Source organism: Rhinoderma darwinii, chromosome 1 (genome assembly GCF_050947455.1).
Source record: "Rhinoderma darwinii isolate aRhiDar2 chromosome 1, aRhiDar2.hap1, whole genome shotgun sequence".
In the NCBI taxonomy this organism is placed as follows: domain Eukaryota; kingdom Metazoa; phylum Chordata; class Amphibia; order Anura; family Rhinodermatidae; genus Rhinoderma; species Rhinoderma darwinii.
This window is the reverse complement of record NC_134687.1, coordinates 274,993,863-275,007,040: the sequence shown is the minus strand read 5'-3', so window position 1 is coordinate 275,007,040 and position 13,178 is coordinate 274,993,863. Positions and strand designations below refer to the sequence as shown.

Below are 13,178 nucleotides of genomic sequence, written 5' to 3'. Positions count from 1 at the left end.
AGATACCGTATGTATATAGGTTTTTTATGTTTTACGGTGTTTGCATGATAAAGTCACGGTTTTAAAAAAATTATTTTGTTTTTGTGTCGCCATATTCTAAGAGCCACAACTGTTTTATTTTTCTATCAGGAAAGCTGTGTGAGGGCTTGTTTTTTACAGAACAAACTGTCGTTTTTATTGGTACAATTTTTGGGTACATGCGACTTTTTGATCCCTATTTATGCAATTTTTTGGGAGCTGAAGTGACTAAAAATAGCGATTCCGGTATCATTTCTTTATTATTTTTTTTATGGCGGTCACCGTGCGGTATAAATGACATTATATTTTTATAATTCAGGCCATTACGGATGCGGCAATACCAATTATGCAAAGTTTATTTATTTTTTCCTAATAATAAAGGACTTTATAAGGGAAAAAGGGCGATTTTTTAAAATTTTATTATTTTGCCATTTTACTTTTGTAATTTTTTTAAACTTTTTTTTTTTTTAGTCCCACTAGGGACTTAAAGATCCAATTGTTGGATCGTTGTTAGAATATCCTGCAATACTTATGTATTGCAGGGTATTATACCTGTCAGTTTCACACTGACAGGAGGCATATTAGGTCCTACCTTTGGCAGGACGTAATCGCCTTCAATAGATAGCACAGCGGAAGCCTTTGTTAGGCTTCCGGTTGCCATAGCAATCGTCACCCCCCCCCCCGCAACAATCGGCCCCCACAATCGCGTAGCGGGGTGCTGATGTTGCTATAACAACTTAAATGTGGCGGTCGGTATTGACTGCCGCATTTAAGGGGTTAATCGGTTCGGATTACCACTGTGATTCGACCCGATGTTTTCCCCCAGTACTAAGGCTGCTAGTAGCAGCCTGTCCTCGGAGATGCCGGGCTGCGGGGAGCGTCTGTGTGCTCTGTTAGGAGCACATGTAGATTAACGGGCTGCAGGCACAAGGACCAGCTCTGCAGCCCGTTAATCTACGTGGGGTGGTCGGGAATGGGTTAAAGGAGATCTTTCACCTCTGCTGATATGTCTTTTTTAGTAAATACATGTGTTCCTTATGAAATAACAATTCTGAAGCAACTTTTCCAAGAACTCTGCATTGTGTAGTTCCCGTTATTCCTCCTGGAAATGTATGAATAAACTGACAACTGGGCGTTACTAATTCCCTTGTCAATAGGATGAGTCTGAGACTGTGAGCACTGCTTAGACAGTGTGAGTCCTTAAAGGGGTTGTCTGGTCATTGGTTTTTTTTTCATACTGATGACCTATCGACACCCGGACCCCCGCACTGATCCGCTTTTGCGGCTGCCACAGCGTAAGCTATGCAGTGTTCGGTGCCGGAAGCAGAAGTCTCTGACTATTGTATAGCGACCGTGCTGCACTACTGCTCCTATTCACTTGAATAGGAGCAGTAACCCAGCACGGCCGCTATAAAATGGTCAAAGCCTTCAGCAGTAGTATGAAATACCGCCCCATTACCAGATAACCTGTTTAAGTATAAAACTAGGCAAAGACACGGCAACCCATCAGCACCCCTACTGATTGCAGCATCTAAGGAGTTAAACGGCCAGGATCGGAGTTCTCTCAGATCTCGGAAGTTGCAGTAGGATGTCGGCTGTATATTACAGCTAACACCCGCTGCTAATAGCACAGGCACAAGAGTACTTCTCACCCGCACAGTAAACGTACGGCGCAGTGTGGGAGGTTAACCGATTCAGGGCCGGGCTATTTTGAGCTTTCAGGACCAGACACTGTATAGCCACTTTTAGCATGCATTAAACATCTATCATTTTTTTATTTGTTAGGCTACTGATGTGATTTTTGTGATGTTTTTTTCCGTAAACAATGCAGGTTTCTTTATGTATCTTTTTTATACACATCCTTCTTTGCTATTTTAGAATTTATAGCATTAAAGTTTGAAAATGATAGCAAAAAAATGCTTTTTTATTTTTTAGCAATTTTTTTCTGGTAATAACATAGTTTTACCCTAAAATAGACCTTTTATTTGTGATCGTCATTGTGTACCAGAAATTTTCATATATTACATGTCTATTTTAGAGTCAGGGATAGAGTTAAGACAATGATTTCCGGGGAGGGGGGGGACATTTTTTTTTTTTGGGTGGGTATTTTATGTGTATTTATTATAAATTTTTTTGCACTTTATTTAACTTTTATATTTTTTTATATTATGGTCTGTCCCTCAAAGGTCAGAAAAGACCTTTGTGGGACTTTATTTTCTTTTTTTACACTATACTTTTCCACTGTAATTGGCGCTACACAGCAGCCCCAGTTACAGGGGAAACCAGCCCTCTTAGGCTGGGTTCACACGACCTATTTTCAGGCGTAAACGAGGCGTATTATGCCTCGTTTTACTCCTGAAAATAGGGCTACAATACGTCGGCAAACATCTGCCCATTCATTTGAATGGGTTTGCCGACGTATTGTGCAGAAGACCTGTCATTTACGCGTCGTCGTTTGACAGCTGTCAAACGACAACGCGTAAATTCACTGCCTCGGCAAAGAAGTGCAGGGCACTTCTTTGCAACGTAATTTGAGCCGTTCTTCATTGAACTCAATGAAGAGCAGCTCAAGATATACGAGCGTCACAGACGCCTCGTATATTACGAGGAGCATTTACGGCTGAAACGACGCAGCTGTTTTCTTCTGAAAACAGGCTGTCATTTCAGCCGTAAATGACAGCTAGCGTGTGAACATACCCTTATAGTGACTATTGTCACTAATAGCGCTGTGAAGGGTCTATTTAGACCCAGCAGCAGCCTGCCACTAACGGAATCCCGGCGATCAAGTGACCAGTCACATGATCACCGGGACCAATAGAGGCAGTGGTGCTGCCGCTATTCTTTACACAGCGCTCATTGAGTGCTGTGTAGAAGAGATCAGAAAAGATAGAAGAAGCGAAAGCTGCTTCTATATTCTCCTCAGGGTCCCCTGGAGTCACTGACAGCCGGAGACCCGACATTCAGCTGCCCGATCGCTCGGTCAGCAAGCTAAAACCCACGCACATAAATACTCTATGGCGCGGGTTTTAAGGACCCTGGCCACCGGATGTTTATATACACAGCCGGCGTTCGGGATCCGGTTAAGGAGGAAATGCCATAGCTGTTCATTTAATAAAGTACATATAGTAAATACATATTAAATAAAAGTCAGCCAAACCCGCCTATGAGGACAGGATTTGCTGATTATCTAATGGTTATGGGGTCTCACAATGGCAGATGTCAGCGGAAAAGAAGGATTTTGCATGTCAGATTTTACCATTCCACGATTCTTGTGCCCACAGGAGACAAGCCGCATTCAGCCGTGAGCTATCTTGAATTATCCAATATCTTTTTGACTATTAAAACCATATACTGACTAGGGTTGTCACGATACCAAAATTTGGACATCGATACCGATACTTTGTGTAGTATTGCGATACTAGATACAATTAAAAAAAAAACAAATTCTTCCGTTTTCTGATGTGAGGCGCGTGGTGTGATAAATTTTGAACCTCCATGTGCCTCACATTAATAGTAATTAACCCCATCATGTTCCTCAGTTATAATGGACAATATTGGGTTAATGTGTGAGGTACATGATGGGGTTAATTACTATTAATGTGAGGCACATGGAGGTTCAAAATTCATAATACCTCGTGCCCCACAATAACAAGTGAAAGAAAGCAGTTTTTATTTTAGAACAGCGTAAACATCATAAATGACGCTATCAATTTGTTATTGCGGCCGCGACGATACCGAATGTGTATATTTTATGTATTGGGACTTATTTTAATGTATGTTGTAAAAAATGTGTTTGCTTTTTTTTTTAAATGTAACATTACTTTATTTTTTTTAATCTTTTTTATTTTTAAACTTTAATGTACTAGCACAGATCTATATACTGATAGTATACAGGCAGTTGTTAGGACATACCTAAGTATGCCCTCACAACAGAAAATATGGTCAGACAGCCCTGGGGTCCTTTAATGGACCCTGAGCCGTCTGCCCAGATATGGTATGTCCCTTGATCGTGTCACAGGGATTCCTCGTGACGCGATCCGAAGGGCATCCCCCATCTCATTTACCAATTTAATGCCACGGTCAGCTTTGATCGCAGCATTCAGGGGAATAGCGGTGGAGATGAGGGGCTGCTCTGATCTCCGCCGTTAGAGTGGGATTGTGGCTGTGTAATCCAGCCATTGCCCCGCTCCTGACAATAAGTGTGTGCGCGCAGTCAGCATGAGGTGATGCGGGCGGCACTGCACTAATGAGCGGCGGCGCCAGCAGTGAAGACAGAACATGGGTGTGTTTTGTAGTGCGTCCGTCATGTTCTGTCTTCAGTGCCGGCAATCATTAATGCAGCGCTGGTCGCATCAGCACATGCTGACCTCGCGCTCACTTGTCAAGACTCAGGAGCAGGGCAATGGCTGTATTACACAGCCGCAGCCCTGCTCTAACAACATTCATGTATTACTATGCTTAGCTCTGTGGTCGCACAGCTTAGTATCGAAATACATGAGATAAGGGTATCGAACCGTTTGAGGGTGCACGGCATCAAAATAGTATCGAAGTTTCGATGCATCGTGAAACCCTAATACTGACATCCTTCTTTTCTAATCTGTATCTCAAATTTTTTTTATTTTTTTTTTAATTGTCGATTTTTTTAATTCTATCTTGCCTGAGTTACTGTTAACAGCATTTAGTGATATGCTTTACAGCAGCCAAATAGACCATAGGAAACAATAGTCTGGAGCTGACCCATTGACTTCTAAGGGAGAGTTTTTTTGTAGGCATGCCCGTGATCGGTGCAGAGGTCATTGTGCAGGAAGGGATAGGAGGGGAGCTGTGCCAGTCACCTATTGACAATGGTGGATCCTGTGTTATTTATATAGAGGTGTAACCTGTAACTAATCCTGCGTGTGATAATGAGAGAACTGCTAAGGCTACATTCACATGAGCGGGACAGATTTACGCGCGTAAAAAAATTGCGTAAATCTGTCTGTGTGCGTTGTGTTATGCATCAGTGCGCTTTGCGTTTGGCATGTGTTTTTCACGCACTCGCAAGCACTTTTTTTTTTCAATGTAATTAATGCGTAAAACACAGACAGCACACGGATGTGCATCAGTGTGCTGTCCGTGGTTTTCATGTACCCATTGACTTCAACGGGCGGCTAGGTCCATGAAAACGCACCAATATAAGACCAGCAGTGAGTTTCACGCATGTGTGAATAGCCCCATTGAAATCAAAAACAGGAAGGAAGTTATAGAACAGGAACAGGAAGTTAGTCTATAGAACAGGAAGTTCTTGAAACATATGTTTAACACGAAAACCTAATTTAAACAATAGGTCCTAGTCTGATGATACTTTCCCTTTAACATAGCTCCCAATCATCCCCGATTTGGCGGGACAGTACCGGTTTCTCACCGCTGTCCCGGGTGGTCTGAAAAATGTCCCGCTGGGAGCTGCAGCTGTATCAAAACAGCTGATTGCTGCTGACAGGCACCCTGCATGCCAGACGACTGCAGCAGCGATCAGCATCAGAAGAAGGCAGGAGTCTTGCGGCAGTGTTCTGACTGGGAACGATGCCGGCCCGGGAGTGGACCAGTCCAGTCACCTGACCTGTCGTCTGACCTCACCGGTCAGGTGACTGGACTGGTCCACTCCTGGGCCGTCATCGACACCAGTGAGAACGCCGCTGCAAGACCTCCTGCCTTCTTCTGACGGTGAGTGACGTGAAAGTAGAGCGTGGCAGCAGTATGCTACCTCTACCGTTCTAGCGGCATTGTAGCACAAAGTATAAGGGGGTTATGTGGCACTATGTACAAGGGGGAGGGGGGTTGTGTGCCACTATGTACAAGGGGGAAGGGTGGTTGTGTGGCACTATGTACAACGGGGAAGGGTGGTTGTTTGGCACTATGTACAAGGGGGAGGGGGGTTGTGTGGCACTGTGCAAGAGGGGAGTGGGTTGTTTGGCGCTATGTACAAAATGGGGCTTTGTGTGGCGCTATGTACAAAATGGGGCTTTGTGTGGCGCTATCTATAGAGGCGCTCTGTGTGGCGCTATCTATAGAGGGGCTGTGTGTGGAGCTGCGTGTGGCGCTATCCACAGGGGGAGCTGCGTGTGTCGCCATGTACAGGGGGGCTGCGTGTGGCGCCATGTACAGGGGGGGGGCTGCGTGTGGAGCCATCTACAGGGGGGCTGCGTGAGGCGCCATCTACAGGGGGGCTGCGTGTGGCGCCATCTACAGGGGGGGCTGCGTGTGGCGCCATCTACAGGGGGGGCTGCGTGTGGCGCCATCTACAGGGGGGGCTGCGTGTGGAGCCATCTACAGGGGGGCTGCGTGTGGAGCCATCTACAGGGGGGCTGCGTGTGGAGCCATCTACAGGGGGGCTGCGTGTGGAGCCATCTACAGGGGGGCTGCGTGTGGAGCCATCTACAGGGGGGCTGCGTGTGGAGCCATCTACAGGGGGGCTGCGTGTGGAACCATCTACAGGGGGGCTGCGTGTGGAGCCATCTACAGGGGGGCTGCGTGTGGAGCCATCTACAGGGGGACTGCGTGTGGAGCCATCTACAGGGGGGCTGCGTGTGGAGCCATCTACAGGGGGGCTGCGTGTGGAGCCATCTACAGGGGGGCTGCGTGTGGAGCCATCTACAGGGGGGCTGCGTGTGGAGAGATCCACAGGGGGGCTGCGTGTGGAGAGATCCACAGGGGGGCTGCGTGTGGAGAGATCCACAGGGGGGCTGTGTGTGGAGCGATCTACAAGGGGGCTCTGGTGGATGATTTTTCCATTGACCGGTAGCAGTTACACAACTGGAAAAAAAAATCCCCATCAAGTAACTCTGCTACCTGTCAATTGAAAAGTCTTCAACCACAGGGTCTCCCGCTTGACTTTCATTGTTCTCAGCCTTTTGGTTTGTCCTGCAGCCGCTTCCGCCGTGATAAGCCAATGTTATACCCAAGTTAGGAAAAGTAACATAAAGACGATATAACCTGATCCATAATATTGGGGATATCCATAGGTTTTTTTTTTGTAAGTCTAGAGATCCGCAGTGAGAATATGATCTTGTGATTTGAAGAAGGATCTGGCCGTGATTTGATGTGTTTATGCGGGATATTGGTCGTGGTTAGGGGCGTTGCTTAAAAATGTCCCTCTTTTCTGAATTCAAAAGTTGTGAGGTATGCCTTTAAGGGTATGTGCACACACACTAATTACGTCCGTAATTGACGGACGTATTTCCGCCGGAAGTCCCGGACCGAACACAGTGCAGGGAGCCGGGCTCCTAGCATCATAATTATGTACGATGCTAGGAGTCCCTGCCTCGCTGCAGGACAACTATCCCGTACTGTAAGCATGTTTTCAGTACGGGACAGTTGTCCTGCAGCGAGGCAGGGACTCCTAGCATCGTATATAACTATGATGCTAGGAGCCCGGCTCCCTGCACTGTGTTCGGTCCGGTACTTGCGGCCGAAATACGTTCGTCAATTACGGACGTAATTAGTGTGTGTGCACATACCCTAAATGTATGTTGGCCAGCTTTATCCTGGTCGTGACTCAGTTTGGAGATAAGCAAATCTCCTAGCTACGGGTATGCTCATGTAAGGTAAATAGGTGCTTGCAAAGGTTCTCTTACACAGCCCGATACGAACAGTGAAAACAAGCGCCAATCAACGAGACAGTAAACTCCGATCGCTCGTCCCCATACATGATCATCATGTCGGCAGCATGTCTGCCTGTTTACACAGGGAGATGTGCTGCCCACAACGATAATATTTATTGCTGCATAAACTATACGATCAGCCGATAAATGAGCGTTTGCTCGTACATCGGCTGATTGTTGCTGTTTACACAGGGCAATGCTTGGTAACGAGCGTTCATATGAACGCTCGTTTGCCCTATCATTGGCCTGTGTAAAACGGCCCTAAGGTTGCTTAACCCTTTCAGGACCAAGGACACGGCATTAGCCCGATCTCTTTAATGGCAGAGCGCTTTACGGCGCGACCACTTATGTTTACCTTCAAGCAGCACATTGATCACAGTTTTTACATACAGTTTCCAAAGCTCCAGTTTTCCTTATTTAGGGCTTGTCCACACGTAACAGAATTGTAGCAGAAAATTTCTGCATCAATTCCGATAAAACTAGCAGACATTCTGCTGCGGAAAAACAGCACCATTTCCTGCATTTTTTACTGCAGAAAATGGTGCGGATTTTGCTGCGTCTTTCTCAATGCTGGGAAATGGAAAAACGCAGCAATTCAGGCCACTTTCCACAGCAGGAATTGACATGCTGCGGTCTGGAAAATATGCACCGCAGGTTAATTTCTGCTTGGAAATTTTACGCAGAATGTGGATGGGATTTCTTAAATCTCACCCACTTTTGCTGCTACTGTATTCTGCTGCGTATTTTCCATCCGCAAATCCAGATGGAAAATACGCAGTAGTTCAGCTACGTGTGTACAAGCCCTGGGGTCGAAAACACAGGGCCAATCTACAATAAAACAGCTAAAGCTTATGGCAGTTTTAAAAAGAATGCTATACACTGAAAACCGCAGTTTTCAGATGCAATTTATGAAAATAATTTTTTTAATCCAATGTAACATCTGGACACTGCAACAATTTCCTGTGGCGACATAGTATGTTGGATAAAAAAAACAACGCGGTCCCCTACTGATGATATCCACTGAAATCTCTAGAACGTGTGAAAAGATTATAAAACTTGTGAACATTAATACTTTCAAGTTGTGCACTACCCCCGGAAATAAAAATGTGCCCTTTATGGCAGACAGTTGTCCATAAATTTCTGCCTTCCGGAAGGCCAGCGGCACCAACATATTTCTTTCCAACGTGTATCCAATAATACTACATATGTAAAATCTTGCATAGAAACTTAATGGAATTCAATAAATGTTACCAAGGAAACACAAAAATGCTAATCACTAACGTTTCACGTCTATCTGTTTACGCGCTCATTACCTGGTGAATCGGACCTTGCAGATAATGCACTCGTATGGTTTCTCTCCAGTGTGAGTGCGAATGTGCCGAGGAAGCTTTCCTGCTCCCTGAATAACTTTCTCACAGATGGGACATTTTTGGAAGGCTTTGGCCCTCATTTTCTTCTCCACTTTTTGACGCCAACCTGGATAACCCCCTGTCCCTTCTTCACCATCCTCTTCCTCCTCTTCCTCATGAGGACCACTACGGAAGTATTTCAAGTAATAGTCCATAATTCCCTCTTCACTCTCATCTTCTGGGCTCACACCCTGCCTCTGAGATGTAGTCATCATGTGCTGCAACAGGGCACTTGCTGTTAAACTGTCCATTTCATCTAAACATGGCCCTCCAGCCAGTCCTCCGAGAAGCGGCGAGTCTTCTGCATCCGGTGGTTCAGGTCCCCCGTCACGATTCTTATCCGCAATTATTAGCCTATAATGTCCATTCTGTGAAGGGACATACACTTGGTCCTCGTCCTTCTCTTGCCAATCATCTAAAAGCGGACCTTCTGAACCATTCTTCTGTAATGAATGGCGATATCTTTCTTCCAATTTGGAGGACGTATCAGTTTCTTCTTCCAGTGGACAAGTGCTGTTCCACGGACTCCCTTCCTCTCCTTTGCTCTGAAAGTACTCCAGATATTCCTGTGCTCGTGCTAAGTTTTGTGGGTCACCTAAATGTTCCGATTCTTTCTGTCCTAAAAAAGGGCCATCTAAGAGGTCAGCACACACAGTGCGTACTGTGCCAATGTCCAACAAACTTGAGGCATCCAGAATCTCACCCACATTCCCTGCACTCAATGTTAAGGTGGCTGTATAAGCAAAGTCAAGAAGAGCAGAGAGGGATTCAGCAGTTACAAAGTCCAGCTGATAGACAGTGAGTCTCTCAACTGCTGGACCTGAGGTAAATAACTGGCGAAAGTAAAGGCTGCAGGCTGCAAGGACTGAACGATGCGCAGGAAAATCCCTCCCCTGGCAAAGAAGAAGTACGTCACATAATTCCCCCCGCTGGCGCTGTCCATTGAGAGCACACAGAACATCACTACCATGGTCCGGAAAGGGAATTCCAATTGGGCCATCCACAGCAGAAGATGCCATACTGCTTCAACCCTGTAAATAATTGAAAAGAGGAAGTATACATTGTCAAAAGTGGTCGGCCAAACTCTGTAAAATGAAATACATTAAAAAAATATGTTATCTTGAACTAATCTCTAAAAAAAACAAAAAGAATACGAGACAAAAAAATGAACGTGAATGAATGTGAAAAATTAAGTGAATGAATGTGCTAGATTATTAATAATTTGCTGTATGTAGCTTCCAATAAGTATGCAATAATACTCATTTATTCTATATAGATAGTCAGATGTTTAACACAGTCTGACAATAAGACCAAGTGCAAACAATATTGCACATATAAAACAGTGCAAAGTAAAACGAAGAACTGAATGGAAACTTTGCATCATCGCTGTGATTATGGATAGACTGTAATAAGACAGGGCTCAAAATATTTCGGGCAGTTTCAATGCACTAGGCGGCTCCACCTCCAGCAAACGGTGACTGTGCGTGTTTAGTCCCGAATGGGCTTTTTCCCCCTTTATTATAAGCCTGAAGCTGTTGTGCCAGTTTTTCCCATTTACCTAAGAAGAATGATTCCAATAGGTAACAGTTCTGGGGACATTTTTCATTCTCAATAGTCAATAATAATCAAACACTTTAACGTTAGGGCATCTAGAAAATGCATAATAAGTCCCACCGACCCTCTGATCCAAGAAGTTCCATGTAAGTCGAGGCGGCTCAGGCGCCTTCATTTCCATATCAGATTCATAGAGAATGTGGGTCCGTCCAGCTGTGTGGACTAAGCAGCCAGAAGCAACCAACACATGATCCCTTTTGGTGATTCTGATTGGCAGAGACAGCCCAAGCCTGTCAGCCAGGGGGCTTCTTAGTCAGTGTACCTACTCCTATCTCCACATGTACAACATATGCCCTTCAAAATAAGTGCTCTTTAAACTTTATGATCTTTTGCGTCCCAATTTACACTTGGAGAGATTTCTGAAACACTATAGGATTAATAGAAAATCAGCCAAAAAATTCAGTATATTCATTATCACAGGAAAAAGGTTCAACAATAGACATTATGGCGATCATTTATCTTGAAGAAGTCATTCTAAGACTTGGAGAGTAATAAAATACAAATAGCCCCCCAGAAGTCAGCAGGGTACTCGAGTTCAGACAAGACACTGGATCTCTACTTACAGAATAAACCGGTAGCATGTTTGACATGTCCTGGTTCGTTATATACATGGATATAAATGATCATTACGCTGCGCTGTGCTTTTTATTTGGAAGCGAGTTACCTTTCTCGATCGCATTCAGAAACCAGCTGCCCCACCCTGTAATTCCCACAGGGTGATATGTGCCCAAAATACCTCTCCCAAAAGGCACAGCCATAGTAATTTTTTTTTACGTTTTAGCAAATACGTTTACCCGCTGAGGCCTTTGTGCCACCTGGCGCAGACAGTACTGTCACACCGATCATTTATCAATACCAGGATGTAAGTGGTCGGTGTCAGCTGGGCCAATACACCATTTCATTGCTGAACCGAAGCACGACCTGTGCCCTTATACAGTCACCATCATGCCCATCAGTTCGTTGTATGTCACGTTGACAACACTGTTTTCTCTAAACAAAAACAGTGTCTTGCCAGTATGTCTGAACATGACCTGGCATAGCCCTTCCCCCCCACTTGTGTACATGACCCGGAATCCCCCATGTCCTAGTACACCCCTCTACTTCCCACTCTCACACCTGTATCGGATCCAGCTGCTCCCCCACAGCAGGGAGGCTCTGAGCTCACGGACACACACACGGAACAGTCACTGGCAGACTGGCATCTTGCCACTCTCCACCCACCCTCTCTGAGGTGGGGCCTTGTGCTTCCCGCGCATGAGGGGGGTGTTTATTGCTACAGATGTATGGTGGGGGTTATAGCAATAACCGACAGATACTACATGTGTATACATACTGGCACATTATATATTATCCGCTCGCAGTGTTTGTGAATTATACGGCACTCCAAGAAGTAGTTACATACAAACCCCTCAGTACACTGCCTGGTATATAACACGGACTATGCGTTCATAGTTTACCACACATTTCACAGCACATATCAAAGCTGTCATAGTCTAAGGACTATGCCATGTCTTCTACTACAGTGACCCAGAAGTTCTCCACCAGCTCACGGACTACACAGCAGATGCCAGTCCCGTTTATTCGTATAATAAAAAGTGACGCACAGCACCGACATGTACATTAGCAGGTGCTGGTAACGAAGCGAGACTCGATAGGAAGGGAAGGGTTAACACAAGAAACAGGAACTCGGTGTTATAGGGCCGTGAACGCCGCTCGCCCTTCCCACCGGACGATCCTATTGGACGTGGTACAGGGTTATCATCAAGTCTGTTATTGGCCTCGATATCATTTGCACTGCACCTTGGGATATGCAGTCCATCAGGGCCCTGTCATCTGCAGCGCTGCATCAGTGCGGGGACTACAAGTCCCAGATATTCAGAAGACTTCTCTACGGTTCCCGGCCCGTAGGCGTATTGGCCTTCTCCCCCTTTCATACAACGCATTAGACGTGCTGTAACTATTGTCACAAGCTTAGACTAATGCTTCAGTCATATGGAAGTCACGTGCAGTCGATTTATGTCAGTGGCAAGAGAGCAGGCGGGAGTAATGATGCTATAGACGCAACCGGGTTAATGCTTCCTGTCATCCCCTCCCACAGCGGCTGCTTCAAGGAACCTGAAAGCGGCCCCGGTCTTAAGTTGTGGGCGGTGCGCAGCTGCCTACCTGCTGCTAGGGAGGTAGATATGTGCAGGCGCCGTGCATAGACTTCTGCGCCGCCGCTCTGCTGCGCTCTCTTCCTGGTTTCTGTGAGGACGCGCCGGGGTACTCCCTTCTCTTAAAGGAGAAGCACATTCTGTCACCACTGTTGTGAGTACTACTGTCACACAGTGCTGGTCGAATGCTCTGGAACGCCGCCAACTATGTAAAGTGTCCATAGACACAAAAATGGGCCTACCATCTCTTGTCCAAACGTTCGTCTACAAACCAGGTTTGTGGAAACTGTTAGGAACTATTTCCCCGTGAGGAAATTATTCCTGCATTGCCGTTAAATCGAAAA

General features: G+C 45.7%; 1 protein-coding gene across 2 annotated transcripts in view; it reads right to left on the bottom strand.

Moving 5' to 3' along the window:
• ZBTB7A (zinc finger and BTB domain containing 7A) overlaps window positions 1-12,929 on the bottom strand; it is a 61,853-nt gene extending 48,924 nt beyond the window's left edge. Inside the window, exons 1-2 of one of the 2 annotated variants that reach the window (XM_075864183.1) lie at window positions 12,845-12,929; window positions 8,972-10,098 (exon numbers count right to left, since the gene is read on the bottom strand). In XM_075864183.1, the coding sequence (XP_075720298.1) occupies window positions 8,972-10,086 (1,115 nt within the window). In that variant the 5' untranslated portion in view covers window positions 10,087-10,098; window positions 12,845-12,929. Of the gene's footprint in view, window positions 1-8,971; window positions 10,099-11,797; window positions 12,455-12,844 lie in introns of those variants that run through there. The other variant, XM_075864191.1, reaches the window with a different exon arrangement.
• Between the last annotated feature and the right edge of the window lie 249 nt (window positions 12,930-13,178).